Source organism: Varanus komodoensis, unplaced genomic scaffold (genome assembly GCF_004798865.1).
Source record: "Varanus komodoensis strain SLA01 unplaced genomic scaffold, ASM479886v1 scaffold29_1, whole genome shotgun sequence".
NCBI lineage: Eukaryota > Metazoa > Chordata > Lepidosauria > Squamata > Varanidae > Varanus > Varanus komodoensis.
The window spans coordinates 2,934,029-2,956,941 of NW_025335759.1; the positions used below are offsets into that span (position 1 = coordinate 2,934,029).

Consider the following 22,913-nt stretch of genomic DNA (forward strand, 5'->3'; position numbering starts at 1 on the left):
CCTAGCCGTGTGCCCAGCAAGCTGGGCTGAAGTGCCATGCCCTGTTCGGAGTTCAGCTGCTGCTTAATGACCCGAGATGATTCATAATTCATCTGTGATGCCACACGGAGCACATTCTCTCTCAAAGATTCGATTCTCGTGCACGGCACTCCTCCTTTGCTATTCCCAGCACAACTCTGGGGGAGTGGGCGTGCAGATTACCGTCTCTTCAGAGGAAAAGTGCACGGCTTGTCACTGCTTGCAGAAGGGAGAGGAGGGGAGAGGAAGGGATGTTTTCCCTTGACTGCTATTCTAGGATTCTAGTTCTAATTTCATGGATGAGGAGGCTTCTCTGGGCTGCTTGTCTGGATGGGAAGATGCTGCCTCTGGTATCAGAGATGGTGTGCACACCACTTGCTGAAAAACATGACTGTGTGGAGGTGCTACTGCTTGTGGCCTTCCCACAGGAGGCTGGTTATTCATTGCAAGAACACAACGCCGGCTAGATGGACCCTTGCCGGATCCCACAGCGCTCTCCTTATGCTTTTTCCCATCATCACCACTTTCCAGATCTCGGAGACAGGCGTTCAACAGGATTAAGCTAGCCCTGTATACGTGGAGAAACCACACAGGTGCAGTCTTCATACTGCATTACCACCTCAGGAGGGAAGAAATGCATTTGCACAGCAATGAAATGCACTTCAACAGCAACAAAAGAAATCTAATAAACTGCTGGCAACAGTTTATAAAAAGGTGGCATGTTAGAATTCCAGCGGAATCTTCTCACCCGATTTTCTTGATTGTGTTGCAGCTGTTGGTTTACATGGAGGAATAGCTGGTTTCCAATTATGGCTTTCCATTCCATAATTGGAAATCATAATGATATGATTTTTACAGTACTGTAATATTACAGTACCACAATATTAATAAAAGGTGTATATTGGCTGGCTGGCTGTAGGGTTACAAGTGAAGGTACAAGGCAGGCTTCTTAACAGCAACACGTATGTATCTGCTGAAAGTGTCCCTGCCCTGTGTCCTGCTGTTCAGGGAATATATCAGCAGAGCCATTTCAGAGAGAGCGAAGCCATTTGGAATTTCAATAGGCTGATCCAAAACCCAGTCCTTGGCACAAGTCATGGTACCCGTATTCAAAATCAGAGGCATATGGTTGCAAATGGTTTGCTCCTCACTGAGCTGCTTCGCATGTAACGCCTGCCCAGAGAACGGGGTGAAAATGAATCGCCGTTGAACCACGGACTGTCACTGAGTCATGAGTTATGACTGCATTCAAACCCTGTAATTGAGAACATTAAAAGCCCACAATGGATCAGAGCAAAGGTCCCTCTAGCCCAGCATTCCATACACACAGTGGCAAACCAGCTGCCCTCAGGACCTCTCAAGCAGGATGGGAACCAGGCCTCCTCCTGCCCAGCTGCTCAGTAACGGGTGTGGGCAGGCATGCTGCCTCTGGTGAAGGCGGTAACCCATAACCAGAGAGGCTAGTAGCCGCTGATGGCCTCCTCCTCCATGAATCTGGCTAATCCCTTTTTAACGCCACCCAAATTGGTAGGCATCATCACTTCCCATGGCGATAAATTCCAAAAATTTTACTATACACTGTGAAGAGGTACTTCCTTCTATCTATCCCAAACCTTCCACCAATCAGCCTCATTGGATGACCCTGGGTTCAAGTGTTATGGTCAAGCTGTTTTCACACCATGCATTATTTCAAACACCTCTACCATGCCACCTCTTACCATTTTTTTTTTTTTTTTTAGCTAGACAGTTGTTATAGCAATTTCTCTTACTGGAATTGCTCCACCTCTCTGATCATTTTAGCTGCCTTTCTCTGTACTTTTCCCAACTCAATAATGTCCTTTTCCAGGGAAGGTAACCAGAGCTGAGCACAATTTTCTAACTGTGGTTGTACCAAAGCTTAGTATGAGGAAAGCAAGATCTTGGGTGTTCCATTTTCTATTCCTTCTCTAATTTTTTGTTGGAGTTTGCCTCCTTCACAACAGCTGGGCCAACATTTTCATCAAGCTGCCCACCGCCCACCCTACCCCAAGATCCCTTCCTTGCTCCTTCACTGCCAGCTCAGATCCCATCAGCCCATGCTTGAAATGGGGATTTTTTTGTTCTGATGCGCATTACTTTACACTTGCTTATACTGAACTGCATTTACCATTTGACGCTCATTTTCTCAGCTTGGAGTGATCCCTTTGGAGCGCCTCACAATCCCATTTGATTCTAACCACCCTAAAGAGTTTGGTGTCGTCAGTTCTGGGTTCAAGGTGAACTCTGGGTTGTTCCTCTGTGCATACCAGGCCATTGTAAACCAAGTGCTATGTCCAGTGAAGGTTTTGCCTGGCTGGTAAGAACTCGCTCATTCCCATCATGCCCTGGCAGTGGGGCCACCTTCTCTCTCCTCCTCACTTACCCGGCAATGGAAAAACTGGAGCAGTATCAGGTACCTCTCTGAAGATGTAGCCTGGCTCTTCCCTCTTCAAGGCATTGCTGTTTTCAAGGTGCTTCAGCACTGCATTCTCAGTATGACTGAAGTCATGATTGTGGCCAATGAAAAGATTGGCAATTCCGGGGACGGGGAAGAAAATGCTGGTGGGGCGGGGGGCTTCCTTCTGTCCATTTTTTGCTTTATTTATATTTTAACACTAATAGAGGCAATCTTGTTTGCTGTTTGTTTGGTAGTAACCACCATTCTGTCCCACTTAACCATGGCTGAGAACAGTTCTGTTTCCCAGTCATTCAAGAGAGAAAAATATAATTTTTTATTATGGTGTCAATACTGCAGAGACAGCATCTTAAAGCAGCAAGCATGGAAGGAAGAAGCTATGCCCCATTCTTTCACTGCCACAAGGCTAACCCTCTGGAAAATGAACAAAATCCACACACACTTTAGCACTGGAGAAAAGGGTTACTGAGTTTGGGTCCACCCGTGCCTGGAATCAGGAATGAAATATACAATATGGCACATGTCCTTTACCTTCTTCTGCTTCTAGTTCCACCAGTGAAGACACCAACACACCCATCTCCTGACATTTTTTGCTGTGGGCTTTTGATTTCATGTGTTTAGTCAGATTCCCTGAAACAGAACAAAACATTCAGATTGGTCAGCCATCGTGAGCTTCCTGCATGCAGTGACCAGAGGCGCTTCTGTGGGCAGCCCTTTGCATTCTCTGCCAGACCCAGAGGTGGCTACCCTTGGATGAGCAGCTGAGCACATGTCTAGTGAGATAATGACGCAATGACTAACTCTCATGCAGTGTGGACAGAGTGGGCAGGCACGTGCTTTGCAATGCTGGAGAGGTGCTACCAGGATGCTTTCCGCTTGACACACGAAACAGGCAGAGAAAACCAGGCAAGAGAGATGCTACGTATGGAGTGGACAATCCTGGCCCACATGTCTCCAAACTCAGCAGAGCGCACATAGGATCAGGCACTACCAAACACGGCAAGGCCGAGTTCCCTCTCCAGAGACACCACTGGCCATCACTGTCAGTGGCATTCAAGGGAGAAATAAGAGGCAAGAGGATGAGAGACACAATGAAGTGGGATGCAAACCTCATGGTCTTCTCCATGTTGAGCTGAAGAGCGAGAATATAAAAAGCAGGGGTATGTGATATGTGCCCTTCCAGATATTGTGCCCTTCGATTCCACAGCATTGGGTATGCTGGTTAGGGGCTGATGGGAGCTGTTGGCCAAACATCTGGAGGGCCACTTTCTCCACCCACGACACCCCTGGCTTGTGCTTACATACTTGAGGAAGGCATGTTATGCATGCTGGCTGTCTCTGGCGAGCTTGTGACCCAGCAGCAATCCATGGTTTGGTGCAGCACTAGCCCCAGGTTGGGAGGAAACTTCAGGCAAGGTGCTCTCTAGAGGGGGAACTCTGGAGGAGGACCCAGGACCCCTGGACTTGCACTGGTGTTGCTCCTCGCTTGCCGGAAAAGCCACTGCTTTGGCTTTGGGTATGAGCAACAGGCAGGGGGGCTTTCCTCACCATCCTTGCTGCAAATGGCCACTGGCTCCAGGCCAGGAAGTTAGCCTGTCAGCAAACAGGTGACAGAGGCAAGGCCATGGAGTCCTGGGTCTTTCGTCAGGGGTGTGCGGCATGGTGGGTTCCAACCATTCCAACTCCTTGGTTTGGAGTCCAGCAACTACTTGGGAGGGGGTGCATTGCCTCCTAGTCCACCACATTCTCTCCTGGCACTTTAATTCCCTGACATCCTGGTTCTCAGCATGTACTATTAATCCCAAGTAAGCACAGAATTGTTTCCACCGAAAACGAGGAGAGAAAGGAGCACATGAGCCAAAGGTTTGTTTGCCAGAAGCAGAGCTCAGTAACTAGCAGTCCTCCAGACATGTTGGCTAAGGCTCCCAGTATCTTCAGCATGGGCTCTGCTTGGCAAAAAACACGTGGAAGGCTGCAGGTTGCCCACTTTGATGTAAGCCAAACCACGGTCTGGAGGTGAAGTGGGCTCGCCTGCGTGTCACACACAAGTCACAATTTGCCAGAGTTAAGGAGATTCCTTCAGGTATGAAAAATCTGTTGGGACCACACAAAGGATTTTGGGAACCTATCACTAGATTTTGAATCTGTCCCAGAATCAGCCAAAAGATGTTTCTGCTCAGTTCTCCACTGACATGGCAGTGTAAGCTGAGGACAGGCCACGAGGAATCCCAACAAGGATTGCTGAAACACACACCTTCCCTTGGGCATGCTATGCAGAGAGTCAAGAGACGCTGTTAAATGGAGAGAGCTATAGTGGTGGCGGCGAGAGGATCAATGAAACTCTGGTGGAGGGACCATCTGTGGGTAAAGCACTTCCTCCCACAGAAGGTCCATTACTCTCATGCACAGAAGAGCAGGATCCGGCCATTGGTTGGCAGTAACTATGCAACTGTATTGATGTTTGAATTGGTTCGCGGGAGTGCACAGAAGTAGGGAAGACAGGCATAAGAACACAGGCAGAAGCCTGCTGAGTGGGATTACAGGTCCATCCAGTCCAGCTTCTTATTCCCAGTCATGGACAGAATCCTCTGAGAAGCTCACTGCAGAACATGGAAAAATCAGGCTTCCATATCTAGCAGCTACTATTCAGTAACTGGAATTATATCACACACCTTCCTCAAACTAGTGTTCTGGACTACATCTCCCATCACCTTCAACCACTGATTGTGCTGTTTAAGGCTGAGTGACCCAGCCTGGGGAAAGCTGTGCCACAACAACCAAAGAGCTTGGGAGGATCTTGAGCTTGCAAATCCTTGGAAACCCAGTGACCATCTTCCTGGCATCACACTCCACAAAGATGCACAACCTAGATCCCCTGTGTAAGGACAGAGCTGTTGCTCGGTCCACTTATGGGGCTTAGTTGCAGGGGTGTGTTCTCATGCCCTGCTGGTCTGAGGAATTGAGAAGAGTAAGCACAGACCACAGAGCCTCTCAACGAAGTAAACCTTTTACTATTTGGAACGTTAAAAAGAGCTCTTTGGATCAGACTGAGGGTCCCTCCAGTCTAACATCCTGCTTCACAGAGTGGCTGGCCAGATTCTGTTGCAATGTCCACAAGCAGGTCTTGCAGACAATGGCAAACCTCTCCATTCTTGGCAAACCACTCCATCCTCTCCATTCAGAACTAATCTTCAGTGGAATAAAACTTTTGCACACAGAGAGAAGGGTGGAAAGCACTCATCAGGTTGGACCCAATGGCCTTCATGGCCCCTTCCAACTCTACTGTTCTAAGAGAGCTCTACATTGCATTGCTCACTCCAATGGCTCAGGTTGGGTTGGACTCAGAAATAAGCTTTGTGCAGCAGGAAGCAGCTTGGCTGGTTTCTGAGCCAGAGCTAAATTTGGCCACCAACTTCACCAGAGAGAGACCCCATATTTTGCAGGTCACCATCCATGAATTATGGAACCTCACGGGGCTCCTGGAGTTCAATGTCAACTCCACAGCTAAAGAGACTTCCCGCTGTCACAAATCCTCCCAGGCTGCAAAGTTGTGATTTATAAGGAGAGAATTTGGACACTTGCAAACTTGCCCCAATCTTGGCCTGCAAATGACAGCCAGCACTTTGCAACTCAGGGTCAGCGTATCCCTGGGTTTCAGGGGGTTTCTTCTGGAAACTCAACAAGCACTCCTGATCTCAGGCCAAAATGACAGCCAGCCCAAGAAGCCCCGTGATCCCTGGCTGCCTTTGACAGTATCACTTGGCCAAAAGAAACACTTCCGGACTTCTCCTGCCTCTGCAAAGCTGACATTTGGAGGTTTGTTGTGGAGGAGTCAGTGGGAGAAGGCACCAAGAAATCCAATTCAAAGAAGTTGCAAGAGAATCCCTGTTCACAAGGGATTCACACAGGGATGGAGTAGGAACCCCAGAAGCTCCTATCCAGCTCACTGCCAGTGGCCCCTCGTCAGTAATCTCAAGGCTTAAGAGAGTCATAAAAGGGCTTAGGTGGCCTAGATCTCTCTGGCAGCACAAATTCATTGGCATCAACCCAAGTGAACATGAAACATGTTCTTGTCTGTCCTTCCTCAAACTGGAGACGGAGATTTGTTCTGATAGAGAAGACAGAATCAGGCACGAGAAAGAGGAGAAGAGAAAGAGTTACCGATCGAAGAACATTGCAGAACGTTTCCCTTCTCTTCCTTACCCTTCTCCCTTCACCTCCGGGGACTGAGTGGATTGAAAATATGAAGGCATGTACTTCCTCGGTGAAACTCCTTCAGGGTTTAGTTAGCTCCTGAGCATGTCTCAATATCTAGCTGGCTTCTCCAAATGCACTGCAACAAGATGACATAGCCGAGACTCTCCTAACTGTTGGCAAGAGGACCTGCAACCTGATACACCTGGAACATTAGGGTAACAAAAGGAAGCCAAGCCACTGGTCCCTCTGAAATTGCTTAAGCAAAGTGTCTGCACCTCTCCCTGGGGGCTTGTCAAGAGCCACTGTGAGGGTGCCTTTACCTAAAGAGGCCCAATGCACAGTGAATTTAGCCTTATAGCCTATCAGGCCCAGTCTGTTCAGCAGACGATCAATAGGGTTAAATGTTGGTGTTTGGGGATGATGAACCCCTTTGGATGACAGTTCTAATCCTTTTTCAACAATCCGTTTAAGGATTTTGAACAAACTTTCTCCCCACGCTTTCCTACATGCTCTAATCTAAAATGGAAATGCTAATGAGCTACAGTTGCTGTTTTCTAATAAATATGAACTGCAAACTAGTCTGAATACTAAATTGGTTTTAAAATGCATATGAATGAAGATAGCATCATGTGGAAGGTGAATTTTGCCTGAACTGTCCAATACATTTTGCTGCCTGATGCAAAGGAGAAGACCATGCCCTCCCTCACTCCAGGGACAGAAGTCCACCAGATTGGTGGCTGAATATTATGCCAATCCTGGCAATGAGATGGTGCACCTGAGGTCGGCTGGCCTGTTCAGCCTTGCTCCTGAGGTACAAGGCAGGCAGTGTGGCACCTGCATCTCTGTTCTCCAACCTGCCACTGCTGCTTTCTACTCCCAGGCACAGGAGGGGTCCCAGGAGCATATACTGTCATGTCAGCATCCAGCCAATCAGCTGAGCCCATGGGATGATTCTGAATGGGCAAACATTTCCTGCCCTCTCTCCTGAATGACTGCCCAAACAGAGGAAGGTATATTTAATGAGATCAGCGGGTGTTGGTGCTGCCATAAATGCACCCCTATGTCTCAGTTTGCTTCCTCAAGGTTCAGGAGGACAGCCTGAATGGGTATGATATTTTATGGTTCAGTCTGACTGCGAATGGTTGGGTACTGTGTCATTGAAGTGCATTGACTGCTGTGAATATAGTATGTGACTGTTCTAAAATTAAAATTTAGAAAAGGCCTTTATCTGCATTATGAACATAGCAACATCTCAAGAGCAGCAAGAGCAGCCTTGGGTCGGAACACCATCCGTGGCCGGCGCTCTGCTGATCTCCAATAGCCTTCCCTTTGCCCCTTTCACATAAAGCCTTGGGCATCGTTATGTGATGCCCCCTTTGCACTGAGCAATGGCACATTGCTACAGACTGTGTATCAGGGTCCACAACCTTTGAATCTCAAGGGCCACATCTGGTGTGTCCATGAATGTATGCCTGTGCACACACGAACACACCTACTCTTCCCCCTACGTGTGCACACACACACACACTGCTCACACCACAGGGATGGGAAGGGAAGGTTTAAACCTCCCTTCCCTGCCACCTGAGCCCTGGGGGTTGCCAGGAATGGAGTTCTCCTGTCCCTCAGCAATTGCCAGTGAGATCGTTGCTTTTCCACTGCTAGTAGCAGCAGGAAAACTGCAATCTTAGAAGCTGGAAAATGGCAGCTTTTCCCCCTGTAGTCCAGTTTATCTGTGCCAAAGTGGAGAAAAGTCGACGGGGGCTTTGGGGAGGTGCACAAGGAGTGGCATATCCAGTTGAATAGGACCAGTCATGGGAATCCTGCCAACACGATCGGCCCACTGATTTAGAGGATACAAAAGGGGTTCCCTTTGGGAGAGAAGACAAGATCAGAGCCTTTCATCCAGGCATTGTAGCTTTCTTCGCAGAAGGATTTATCTGTTGTGTGGTAGTGCACAAAAGTAGATCTTCAGATGTTCTGGTATTCTAATCTAGTCCTCCTGACACTGACCAGACTGACAAGCTGAAGTCTGAAACATCTGGAAATCTACCTTCTGCCCACTCCTGGTATAATGGAGCATGTAAACCCTCCCAGTTGCAGCCTGCAGTGGTCCAGCTCAGGTACAGGTCTATCACTTAAGTAAGAACACTGCTGGGCACACAGAATAAGCAGAGCAATAGAAAGGTAGAAGCTTTCCCCAGAAACATCACTGGCCCTGGCCCCCGACCTCAGTATTGCTGGAGTCTGCATACTCTCTCTGTCACTGGGATGTTTGTCATTCAGGATGCTACTATCTGTCCTTCCTTTTTAATTAGGGCCCACCGTCCAGTTACATCAGGGTGTAGAAAGAGTTGTTTTAATGTGACCAGCGTCTTCCACCTCAAGCAGCCATCCCTACGGTGGTCCGTGAGTTACTCACCAGGAAAAGCAACAGAGTAACTCTCCACAAAGCAGCAAGGTGAGAGAACCGCTGATCTAAACCTACCAGTGACTCAGGACTGGATGCACTAAAGGCACACAGCTGGGGTCACACAGTTGGGCCCGTTCAGCAGCCGCACATGTATGGGAACTCCCATATGAGTGAGGAACTCTTGCTTGGCTCAGTGCAGAAAGGGGCCCTGTATGTACATGACTGAACAACCTTGCAAAGGATACAGGGAAGAACTGCTACAGGTAACCCACACTGAGGACAGCTGGGCACGAGCCACATGGCTTCTTTGTGGTGCAAATGCATCATCAGCTACTAAAGGGACACATGCATGGCTTTCTGCTGTGTCTCCCAGCAGCATTCCAGTGATCTGCTTGACAGCTGAAGGTCACCCTGTACGTGACAGAGTTAGAGCTAAAACAGGGTTGTACGGATGGAGCAGAAGTTAGTGACTCCACACCCATCCTACACCTTGGTAGGGCCCCCAGATTGGCAAAATTTTATGCAAAATATTCTCCCAGAGGTGAGAGAGCGGGAGAGGAGAGTTCTCTAACCTTTTGGTGGTGGTGTTGAGCTGAAAAAGAGAATACTCAGAAAACGTCTCATAAAATTATCAGCTCAGCAATGTTGGCTCAGCTACTGAAACTCGATTCTGCGTTCATACTAGGGGAGGAAGGAAAAACAGGCTAAGAGAGGCGGATCAGATGGAGCTGAGGGCCAAGATCACGGCTGCCTTCAGTGATATTAAAACCATATGCAACCAAAATGAAGAGAGGTTCTGCAGTTCGTGATCCCAGAATACCGTAGACATTCTCATGCATGCTTGTCACCCGGATCATCCCCATTCTTCCCCCATTTGGCCAACTTTAATGCACACAGGCGCGCAGATCAAAGTGAGAGGGAACATGCAGCAGCAAGAGAGATAAGGCATGCCACACCCACACACACACACACGCATTTCCACCATTGCCCTAAACACTATTAGCGCCTTAAGCTCTTTTGTTTGGAAGGTCTTGCTTTTACTATTGCTTGCAGACAGCTAATACCCTTTTGCATTCTGAAATGCCAAGCAGCTTAGCAAGGAAAAGGAACTCATCCCATTCCTTTCAGCATGGAATACAGAGATGGGAATCTGATCATCGCCATGCCTGCAGACTTGAACAGGCCGAGGAGGAATGCTGAAGGCAGGTGAGACCCAAATGAATGCAAGCGCGGCATCGGAAGCTGTTTTCCCAGCTAGCCAGGAGAGAAAGCCAAGCCTGATGCATTATGCAAAGGTGAGAGAGTCCATCCGCCCTCTCCTGTCCTCCCCTCTGCTTCCCACCAATGACAACACATGACGAACCGCTTCCTTAGGATTCATGCACACAGAGGATCATAATACAACCTGCTACAAATCAGTGGATGAGCTGCAATTGTAGGAGAAGCACACTGGAAATGCTCTCTTAGCAAGGCAGACCCTCACGAATTGTTAGAGCAGGGATGTGGAACCTCAGGCCTTGGGGCGGAATGCACCCCATGGCATTCTGCTGATGGTCATGCCCCTTCCGCTGGCTCCACAGCCATTCCTTCTGACTGCTGGTTTGCTGGGTTTCATGCATTCTCTGCCCGCCCCTGCCCCCCATCTTAGAAGGCTGAAATGCCTCTCCCGAGGCTTAAATACTGGCAGTAAAATATGCAGTTATTTCCAGTATTTTGGTTCCGTGCCTTCTGCTGATGGCCTCATGCACCATGGGAAGATGGTTCTCCAGACCTTCTCTTTGGTCCTCCTGCTGCAAGGAGTTTGACAACCCACACTAAGAACATTCACAGTGACCCTTCCTGACCTGGTGCCCTCCAGAAGTGTTGGACTATGCCTCCCTCGGCCATTAGGATTGGATGATGGGGGCTATAGTCCAACATTCATGAACCGGTCAGGAAAGACAGCTTTTACAGAAGTAATCCGCCATCATTCTTTGAAATAAATGTGAATCAACCTTGTCTTTGGATTGTGCAGGTCTTTCAGCAGTGGTGCAGCTACCCATACTTTGGGGAAGTTTATAGAAATGCCTTACAGACTAATGTTCAATTGCCAGTGACCCCCCCCCCCCAGTTGCACCAATGGGGCACCAATGTTTGGCAGTGCAGCAAAGCAGAGGCTTTGCAAGCCTGGTATCCAGAGGCAAACCTGATGTAGAATCGCCATGTTGTTTTATGTAAACTCAACTTTAAATGTGGCCCCATTCATTCACTGGCTGTATAATTAGTGGGACAACCTGGGGCAGCTATTAAATCTAGCTTTTTATTATCTCCACTTGCAACTAATTACTGAGATGTTCTCTACGTCTTAGAAAGGTCCCAGTTCAAGAATGCAAGTGGCAGAAGGGGAGGAGAAATTGATCCTACCTTGTGACCAAATTTCTCATGGTGTGAACTGGTGTCCTGCAACAGCAGGGCGTTGGACCTGATGGCCTACATGGCCCCTTCCAACTCTACTATTCTTTGATTCATGCCCCCACATTTATCTGAAGCTGCAAACAGAACCACTGAGATAAAGGACCAGAAAACTACCGAAAGGCTCAGTTTGCCATTTGCATTCTCTGTTTTCCATTTCACTTGAACGGGGAAAGTTGTGCATTTTTCAAAATTTGTATATTCTTTTAAACATGGGGCATTTTTCAAAATTTGCATGGTTTGCAAAAGCTATGCATTTTACAAAAGTTGTACGCTTTGGGAAAGTTCTGTATTCTTCCAAAGTTACAGATTTGAGGAACTTGTGCATTTTGAGAACACTGGCATCTTTCCATAAGTACATCCTTTTCCAAGAGTTGTGCATTTTGATCTTTCACTTGTACATCCCTGTCCATGTTTGAGATTGCAAACAGGGCATCTTTGAGTCATTTGAAACAAAACTCTCACACATCTGTAGCTGAAGTGCTTATAGGCAAAATTTAGGATCTGATTGTGCAGAGGGACCTTGACTTGTATGCATGGAAATCCTCCTCACTCAGATAAGGAGGGAGGACAGTGTACATTTTGGAGGGTCTTGGTTTAAAATTAGTTTGGGAAGAAGAATGAGCCTCATCATACCTAGGCCTACGTAAAGGATCCTATGGAGGATCATCAGAAAAATGGAAAACAACTACTACTTTTCTAGGGAGATCTGGGAACTATGGGGGGATTCCTTCTGCCACCTAAAGCTTTCTGAGGTATTCCCCTTTCCTTTCCTTTCCTTTCCTTTCCTTTCCTTTCCTTTCCTTTCCTTTCCTTTCCTTTCCATTCCATTCCATTCCATTCCCCTCTAAGTCATCACATCTCCAGTTGCACCACAGAGCAAAAACAGGTCTTTTAGTCTTGCCTTCATTTTAACTCTTCCACAAAGCTACTTCCGCCCCTGCATGAAAACTGAGGATGGAAAATACATTTAGCATTAGTGATGCTGGACTGAGACTGGCAGGACTTTACTACAAAGAGAAGGTAATCTAGAAGGACCGTCATCCAACACCATCTTTCCACCTTTTCAGGTGTGCCATTGTTTCAAAATCAGCCCATGATTGAGCTTCCAGCTTCCAAGCTAGCATGGCTGGAGCCCATCCTGCTGATGGCCATATTGCATTTATATCCCAACTTTTTTTCCTTTATCTATGTCATTTAGAAACAAAAAGTGCACAGGGCATGAAGGTGAACATTGGAAGAAGAGAAAGAGAAAGAGGGCAAGAGATGAAGTAAAAGGCAGCAGATAAAGTACAACAGTAAACAATATTTTTATAAATATATGCTAACATGCCTTTCAAGATTTTATTAAACACTTATATGGCATAAGTGTGCATTGATTTATTTCATTTAGTTTAAAGGAGACCCTCTTTCATAACTTGTCTTCCAACCAGAAAAAACAGAGGAAAGGAAGGTTTCCTTGCTACATTTTTATGAAGAGCATGATTCAACCAAAGTTAAGATCTTAAACCCCATTTATTTCCATGGTGGAAAAATAAGCATGTCTTTAGCACTCTGACTGAAATCCATGAGGTTTAGAAGGGCCTAACTATGGCTCTATTGTGCTCAAATAATTTTGGGTACTGAAATATGTTTTTACCATCTCTTGTAACATAGAGATATTATATTTAATCTTCATTACCCTTTGGAAATGAATCATATTTTAAATTGCTCCAGTTCACCACAGGGCCTCACCCCCTGCTACACATGACACACAAATGCATGCAAAAGAACCCCGGTTTTCTCTGTGTGTCTGCACACATCTGAATATTTTAAGGAAAGTAGCTTTATGAAGAGGCATTGGGTGGGGAGCACTCATAGAATCATGGAATAGTAGAGTTGGACGGGCCATGAAGGCCCTCGAGTCCAACCCCTGCTGCTGCAGGACACCACGTCACACCATCCCACTCAGGTGGCTGTCCAGTTTCTTCTGAATATCTCTAGTGTGGGAGAGGCCACCACTGACCCTTCTCCACTTCTTTTCTCCATGCAGCCTACCCTAGAAGCTGCTTCTCCATTAAAAAGGGGACACAATGTCCATGGCACACAATGTCCAATTAGCCCTGGAGCAGTTATACCTGTTTCCCCTAGCCTGGTGCCTTCCAGCTATTTTGGACTATAATTTTCATCACTATTAGCCATGCTGGCTGGAGCTGCTGAAAGTTGTCCATAGCATCTGCAAGGTACCAGGATGGGAAAGATTGGTTTTACAGAAAAGCACTCGGGCTACTAACAACAGCTGAAGCAAAAGCAGTCTCATTTTTTTCAACTGACTGACAGTCACTTTCTCATGGGGTTGACATAGGCAATCCCTTTAAATTATCTGCCTTGAAATGGAAAGTGGACCCACAGAATGAAGGCTGACTTAGAAGTCAAGGCACATGTGGGGCCAACGGGAAAATCTGGGTACATGCCATTTCTTAGGGGTTGATGGAGGCAGACTTATCTGCCCCCTAAGCAGAGAAAAAGAGCCAACATGCATGGACTCTGCGTCTGGCCACTAGCAATCTGCAAACCCAAGCATACTAACTGAATCACAGAATCCAAGAGCTGGAAGGTATCATTCTGGGTAATTTTCCTAGCACTGCTACATCATTTACTGGCTTTGTCCGTGATCTCTGTTTGGAGCAATGTAGAGCTGGTGTAGTGTGGTGGTTAGACGGTTGGACTGGGGACCTGGGCGCCCTGGGCTCTAGTCCCCACTCAGCCATGAAGTTCCCTGCTTGGCTTTGGATCGCTCACACACTCTCAAACCTACTCACAGGGTTGCTGTTCTGCAGATAAGATGGAGCTACGTAAGCCTTTCTGGGTTCCTCACAAGAGGAGAAAAGGTGGGATATAAGTGGAATACAATAACAATAATAATCAGTTGCAAAAGTAAACAAAATGAATGGGAAAGATTGCATGAAAAGCTCCATCTTTTCCAAATGTGCACACTCCTTCCCATAGTAATAATGTGAAAAGGAACATTAAAAATATGTGCTTTAAAAATGTTTAGGGGTATTTGGAGGGTTTTGTTGTTTAAAAGGGAACAGTTTTGTGAATGCATGTTTAATGAATTGCAAACAATTCTGGAAAGCACCTTGTCCTGCTCATATCTGGAGTTGCAAACCCAGCATATTCTCATGATTTGTAAGCCTGTATGACCCTGCTGTGCAGCCCAACTCATAGCAGAGGCTTTTATTTTAAAGAGCCCCTGACTTCTGCTCTGGCGTGGATGGAAATCTGGCTTCCCTCCCACAAGGACCCCCCACTCCCTAAATCATTCACCCAGCTGGCCTGCAATTATAAATCCCACTCTGGATTTTTCCCTCAAGGAAGCAGGGCTGCTTGCTTGCTTTCTCCTTGCACTGCCAATGTTCGTGCCACCAGTTGGAAAGCACGGTGTGAGGAAGCGGTGGCTGGGAATTAAGTGGGCTGGTGAGAAGGATGTTGTGCCATCAAGGAAGGCTAGAAGGAAGTAATGGAAGAATGGAGAAGGGGCCGGGCAAATTCCAACCACTGGATCGGCATGGAAAAGAAGAGGAGCTATTCCTAATACTTCGGGAAATAACTGCAGTTGCTTAGCCGAGGGGAACAAGGGCCAGGATGGACCCCTGCCTACCCTCTACTGAACTGAATGACAACACACATCAAAACTCAGGTACCTGCAAACCAATTTGAGATTAGGACAGATCCCTGCCTTGAGTTTTGGTACACAAGCAAAAAGATCCAGACAGGCTTAGCCGACTGATGATGCTAACAAGGATGCAGCAAATTTGTAGTGTCGGGCCTTTGGACCCCCTAGGCCACCCTTTCCCAACCTGGTGCCCTTGAGATGGGTTGGGCTGCAACTGCTGTCATTCCCAGCCCCATGACCACTGCAGTCCAGCACTGCAGTCCAGGAGGGCATGAGGCTGGAGAAGCCTGACTGGGGCTAAGACTGTCTATGATGGACGACAGCATCTCTCCAACACTCAAGCAGAGATTTCTCCTAGTTCTGTTCCCCGAAATTCTTCCGATTAGAAATACTGGGGAGTAACAGAAAGTTGATCTTCTGCACCCAAAGCAACACATTCCACCACTGAACTGTGGTTTCTTAAGACTTCAAAATTGAAAGAACCCAGAGGAAGAATCCACAGGTACACCTGCACACTCAAATGTCCATCTGCATGCCTTTCAGGCTGGATTCTAGCCCCAGCTAAGGTGCAGTGCTTCTGTGTTATTGTAAGGTGTAAGTATTTCGGATTGCGTGCACACAGACTTCTACGCGCTGCTGCGGCTAAGCATGTCAGTGCCACTTGGCATGGACAGGTCTCTGCTGAATAAGCCTGCCAGGACCTGCTGCCAATTCCCGTGAGCTCCTCGGCCCTTCCCACTGAAAATCTCTCCCAATTCCACCAGAACTATCACATCAAAGTCTGGCCCAGCCCTGCCTTCCCTGAAATTTGGCGGCAGTGCCGTGAATCGCCGGTGGAGAACCCTGGGCTGGTTTCAAGATAATGGCACCTTGGGTCATTCAAGGGACATTCTGTCACTCACACAGGAAGGAGGTGTTGTGTTGTCAGGCACAGTGGGGCTAGTGTCGAGGTCCCTGGGTTACTGAGACCAAAGAAGCAGCATATGCTGGGCCACATTATGTTTAAAGAGCATTGCGAGTTTTGTTTCTAACCCTCTCCCACACCCAAATTTATGGTTTGGGCAGATTTCATAACCCCTTGGCTTGTGGTCCTTTTCATAGCTGTCCAGTCAAGCTACAGAAAGCTTATCTGCCAAGAGGATCAGTAATCTCGCTTGCTTGCCTAATACTAAACAAAAAGTGAGATCGTAATAAACTCATGGAGCTAGAAGCTTAAAAGGTGTTGATATGGTGGGAAAGAAGAAATGTTTCCAAGAACTGGCAATCCTGCAGGCTGTGGACTGGAAGCACATTCATCTGGGGAAGCATCCCTTGGAGCATAAAACATTTCCAGGGAAGGAAAGGGTAAAAATAAACAGCATATAAATTCACACAGAGAGGACTAGCATGTTAGACCCCAGATACACTTATCAGTCTGTGAGGACCTCTTTGGAACCCTCCAAGAAAGAAGCCCTTTCTTGCCCTACAACTAAGCTATTTGGCTGGTTGTACAGCTGCCGGCTGCGCGGTGGTGTGGGAGCAGGGTTTCAGCCACAATTGCTGCTCAAAACCATCTTTCAATCAAATCACAAAGATGGTTTGTACCACTGCAGGCAAAATGCTTACGGAAGTTCGCCACATTGTCTGATGAATCAAGCACATTACAGTCTTGCTTTGGCATGCCTTTCCAATTTCAGCCCATTAGAGGTCTGCAAAATCTGCCCAGACTATGAAAGGATTGTAACATCCTTTCCTGTTTGCACTAGTTCCCCCAGGTAACTTCAACTAGCAAGCGGATGCACTGGGAAGATGAGCGTGGAGCTGACTGGTGCTTACCTTTGGTTTTAAAAGCAAAGTTACAGTACTTGCAGACATATGGCCTGACGTCTGTGTGCGTGCGAATGTGTTTCTTCAGCATGCTGGGTTTCTTGCAGCGAATTCCACACTCCTCACATACATACTTCCCTCGTCCACGGCCTCGCACATACACATACTCTTCGTTTGATTTGTACCTATGAGCAACAGGGTGTCATGGTAACAGAAAGAAACAATTCCCACCTTTAAGTAGTAACAAGTGTCCATTAAAGAAAAAGGGGAGAACACCCCAACATCTCAACATTGCATTGTTCATGGATACAGGACGATTTGTTTTGGCTAGTACTTTGCTAGATGATCGTCAAGGAGTCATCAGGCTTCATGCGCACTGGGGTGGGGGAACCTTCCCTCTATAACCACAACGCCTCCATGCTTCGCAGTGGGAAGAACCAGCCTCTCGTGTATCTGAAGGAGCTAGTGTGGGGCAGTCATCACAGTGTCAGGCCAGGACCAGGACCAGGACCAAGGTGGTCTGTCTCCAAAACCTCCTCTCAGAGGAGGCTAGACTCAGTGGGGCTCCTGCTCCATTGCAGCTTTTATTCTGAACTTCACAAGAGCTATCCACAGGGCTGAAGCTAGTTCGAGGTAGAGTTCAGCACCATGGCTAACTCCTATAATGCTCAGAAACCATGCTGATAATGTTGTGAAGATAAAGAAGTGAGGCTGGAGGAGAACCATGCATGCTACCCTGACCACCCTGATGGGAGGATAAACATGTGGTATACAAATAAATACACGGGTTGGCTTCTCGGACTGAATAGCGAACACCATGCAAGAACACATCTCTGTGCCCGCTGATATCACACACAGATCTCTCGCACTGATTCACTGACTTCCTTCTTCCTCCCAAGCATGTGAACACTTGCTATTTCTGATACTATTTGACCAAGATGCACTATGGATGCTTCCTACTTTAACAACCACATTATTTTCTCAGTAACACCCGGAGTTGGTGATCTGAAACCTGCAGCCAGAAATCCAAGGGAAGACATATCAAGGGAGGGGGAAAAGACATCTCATAAAGTTAAACAACATCAGCTTTGGGCAAAGCCAAGTCGCTGCAGCTTCCTTTCCCATTCATACATAGGCCAAGTCAACATTCTTTCATGCACAGTATATCTTGCCAGTTAGAATGAAAGGACACTGGACATTCATGTGTGTTGCTAGCAAAAAAGACAGAGGCCATTGCTTCCTACAGTTTTTCTTGTATCTAAAGCACAAAAGGCATTTATCTTGCCTTTACTCAACTGAAAAGCTCAACACAATATTGGCTAAGCTTTGAAATGATTTTTGCCTTTGTGACCATTTGAGCTTTTAACTGACATATACAGACCACTTTTCACCAAGTCCTGAAGCAAAGAATAAGCAATGTCATTACATCAGAAGCGATAACCATGAATCATAATAAAACTACACAGCAATAAACACATGTTAATAAACAGTTGAACTGAATACTCAGCTGCAGGAGTGGTTAACATCAGGTTCAGGGTCCAACATTCGCCTCTGGGGTTCCCCAGTTATCCATGACCTTTTCCCCAGATATCCAGGCCTAACACTCCCTACAACCATGAATTGTTTGGTGCTTTCCAGATGTGCTGTTTCCTCCGTGCTAAAAGTTTGCAATTCCTCTCCTAGGAATTGCTTATGAACACTGAGAGCTTAAACTGCAATACACTGGTATTTTTTGTACTTTTCCTGCACCCTGATTGCCTTCGGTCCCACCCATCATTGGAAGGGAGCCCTCGAGTCCCTCTCCAAAACTGCAGGTGAAAGATACTCCCCATTTGTGCCTGACTGTGTCCTAGCTGGGTCAGCTTTGGAGAAAGGCTTCGCGAAGGGATAATTCCTGAGAAGGGGACTAAACCCATGACTGTGCAGGCTTGTCCAATGGAAGTTGGCAATGAATGCCAGAGAGCAGCTGCTGCATCACTAAACACAAAACAAGCCAAGTACCCTTCAGAATTTGCATTGAGAAAAAGATGCCTCAAACATGATATTGAATTTTAAGTTTCTATGTGATGCATTTAGAAGAGTCCAGGAAGAGAATGACCAGAATGACCTGTTTTGAGCCGTCCAGAGACGTAGAGTGATTGGATGGCCTAGAAATATCCCAAATAAAATAAATAAATAAATGCCAGGGATGCTGGAGATGAGCAGAAATATATGGCTAGACGGACAGAGGCAACACTAACACTAAAGAATTTCAATATAGCCCAAGAATTGACACACACGAGTTCATTCTGTCCCTTGTAAAAGCACAATTTTCTCCAAAAGACATGCTCAAACAGGCTCAAATTTCCTTTGGTACATCCCCCCAAGCCACTGCTTTCTCACTGACCTATTTCTGTTAATCACTGGTCTTCCACCAGTGGGACAGGACCCAAAACTGGCCCACCTAAAGTGGGCAATCCCAGGGACATGCCACGTATTGTAAAAGGGAAAGTAAGAGTTAAAAAGAAGCATGGGTTCAGGCAGAGTAAGAGAGAACGGATTCCAATCAATTTAAGCATAGGTGCCAATCAGTGGAGCAGGATGAGTTTCAAAGAGGCCAAATTTGATTATTACTGTCTACATCAGAACTGGCCAAGTTGAGGGCCTTCAGGTGGCTTGGCCTACAACCCCCATCAGCCCTAGCCTGAAAGATGATTGGAGTTGTAGGCCAAAACAAAACACAAATTGCTTGTGGTGATATAGAGATTGGGACCTTTCAGAAATCCTTGTCCAAATTTCCATGGAGAGTTCTGAGTGATCATGCCTTCTAAAGATAAGATTCTTTGGAAATCTATTCTTTAACTTCTTCTGAATTTTATACAGAGTTCTCTGGAGGTACAGCTCACCAGAGCTTCAGGATGTCCTTGTCTTTCCTGCCAGCCCTCTTAGTTTTTATGCTGGATGTGGCAGGAGGTGGGCTCTGTCTTCAGCAGAGAGATACACTGGGCTGCCTCAGGATGCATGAAATGCTTCATACCTGTGCCAGCAGCCTCCCTGGTTTTTACACTGAACAGGAAGGAGGTGAAGTGCCTATTGTCAAAACATTGCCTAGCTAAGAAACCAGGTGGACAGGTGCCGGAAGGGTGGAACAGTCTCGCATTCCTCTGGCAGACCACTCACTCACCTTCATGGAATTCCTAGCCATCTAGAATGACCAGGTGTGCAGGAAAAAACCTGCATGCAACATTAGCAGAACACAGGGGGTTCAACCCCAATCCATTACATTGGCAACCATCACATCTAAATATGTATTCACCGATGCTGAAGATCTTACTGTATGGTAAGTTTTTTTACTATAAGGTACTTAATATATGGTACTTAAGAAGCACTAAAATCTTACTATAAGGTTGTAAAAAAAATTGAACAGGACCACCAGTAAAAGAGAATCTCTTCCTAGTCTTGAACTCAAAGACAACTAGAAGGCTTCCTACCCTACCTCTATCAGGTGGTCTGTTGCAAAATCGGAGCACGTGATACAGATCCCAGGGCGGCGACGCTGCAGCGGGACTACGCCAATGCCCTCTGAGCTGTCCCTCATGTGGATTATAGCATAAAGATGAGCAAGAGGAGCTGACACAGTTCCCTTGTTGCCTGTGTTTGGGATGGTTACTCCATGTGCCTGGAACCAAGAAAATATGCCCTCCAGTGTCTTAAGCTGTAACCTCAACCACAAGTGCTACTCACTGAACTTGGTGGGATTTAGGTCAGAGAAAACATGTTTAGGATCGTCCTCTGGAAAGGAGAGAGACATTAATTCAAGACCACAAAGATTTTTCCATCTGCTGTTGTCAAGTGTATCCACTTCCTTTCCTACAGTTCCTCCTGCCTACTGAGATTTTTTTTTTAGCAGACGCAGAACGAAGATCAGACTCAAGGGTCAGCTGTCATGACCGGGACTCATCTTCACAGGCAACTCTCCCCTACACAAGCTCCAATTCCTTCCCTCACTCCCTGGCTTGATGTTGCTTCAAAATGGGTTTTTGTTACTGATGGTGAGCTTTAGTCTTGTATTACCATCCTGAGAGCCAGGTGAAGGATGGGATAGAAATGCTTTTAATAGACAAACAAACAAACTAAGGCTCAAGCTACATGGCCCAAATGCTTTCTGCTGTGGTTTTGACCGGCCTCAGCATGAACGAAAATTCGGGATGTCCTGCTTTCTGCAGGGATGCTGAACTTCTTTCCCTCCAAGGGCTGAGCATCTCCATCGGCCATGCTGCTTCTGTCCTCTACTGACCTGAGGCTTCAGATGGTTCTCTCCATTCTCAGTCACTGTCCTCTCCTCAGTCTCCTCTCCCCACTTTCAGATCTACCATTCTCTGTTTCTGAATCTCATCCACCAGTTCTCAGAGTTCCCCCACTAACTCCACAGAAATGATCCCACCGTCCTCTACAGTGATTCCCAAGGGACACATGGGTTTGGCTCCAGCCATCCTACAAAGGGGCCACATGGCCCAAGGTCATACCTGATTCATCTTCTGGTCAGCATAAGTCTTGCATGTGGTTATTCATTAATCTGTTCCACTGTTTCCCAACATCTGGGATCTTTTAACATGCTTACGAACGTTCATATTTAAATATGCATTTTATGAACAGTCATCCTTCAATCTGTACTTCAGTGTCTTCTTCCACAAATCATGGATTCTTACACACAATTTACTCTGAAATATGCATGTTTATATGCAATCCAGACAAGACCGAGATGGTCTTAGTGAACGGTTCTTCTGACTGGATGTAGAGTGATTAACCTGTTCTAGATGGCACTGGTGTCCCCATGAAGAACGGGTTCATCATTTGGGGGTTCTCCTGGAATATGTTTTGTCAGGTGGGGTTCAGGTGGCCTCGGTGACATGGAGCACCTGCTACTGGCTTCAGTTGGTGGCTCAGTTATGCCCCTGTCTAGACTCGGACGTGCAAGACTCAGGAGTCTATGCCCTGGTAACTGGCCGGTTAGATTACCACCATGTGCTCTACATGGGGCGGCCTTTGGAGATGGCTTGTACGCTGACACTCGTGCAAAACAGGAGGGCCAAATTGACAGCAGGCATCAGAATATAAAACATGGATCCCATCCGACTTGCACTGGCTGCCTATACATTTCCAAGCAATTCAAAGTTACTGGTTTCAATTTACAAAGCCTCTCATGGCTTGGAACTCCAAAACCTGATAGACTGTCTCAGTATGAGCCCACCCATACACTATGAGCATCATCTGAGGCCTCTCTTCAAGTACGTCCTCCAGTGGAGATTTGGAAGATGGCAACAAGGGAGAGGGCCTTCTCACTGGCACCCCTGAGTTGTGGAAGACCCTCCTTGTGCCGGCACTCTCATCTTTTCAGCAGCAAGTTAAGGCCTTTCTCTACTCCTCAGTATTAGGAGAGGAGAGGAGAGGAGAGGAGAGGAGAGGAACTTTTTTGTTTTTATATTATGTTATTATGTTGGCTTTTAAAAATTTATTCTTTGCAAACCACCCAGACAGTTTCGACAGTTGGCAATATAGAATGTAATAAAGGAAAGGAAAGGAAATGTTACCCTAAAATAGTTTTTGTACACAGTTTGGCACCTTTTTTTCCAAGTAGAAAATATATCACAAAATATGGAGATGTGCACAATACAAAGGATAACTGCACTCCAATCTGCACATCAGCTCAAGAGCTGAAGAACAAAATTGTTCAATTTCAAAATGCAGACGGGGAGAAGTCCTCAACTCCCCCCCTCCCCCCGGTCATGCCTTTCCAACGCATTTGGTTTTCAGGCAGTCTTTGTATTTGGTTAATCATGTTGCTGTTCCTTTTTTTGAACTGAAGGTTTTTTCTGGTTTTACTTAGCCATCAAGATTTCAATTATATGTATAAAAAATTCTGTGCACCTCACTTTGGCATTATTCTTTGAAAAGCACTG

The 22,913-nt window shown here is 46.6% G+C and overlaps 1 protein-coding gene across 7 annotated transcripts in view; it reads right to left on the bottom strand.

Moving 5' to 3' along the window:
* HIVEP3 (HIVEP zinc finger 3) overlaps positions 1–22,913 on the bottom strand; it is a 244,282-nt gene that overhangs the window by 14,523 nt on the left and 206,846 nt on the right. For all 7 annotated transcript variants that reach the window (XM_044435196.1, XM_044435195.1, XM_044435197.1 and 4 more), the window contains 2 exons: positions 16,984–17,159; positions 2,984–3,082 (listed from right to left, as the gene is read on the bottom strand). In XM_044435196.1, coding sequence (XP_044291131.1) covers positions 2,984–3,082; positions 16,984–17,159 — 275 coding nt within the window. The remainder of the gene's footprint in view (positions 1–2,983; positions 3,083–16,983; positions 17,160–22,913) is intronic.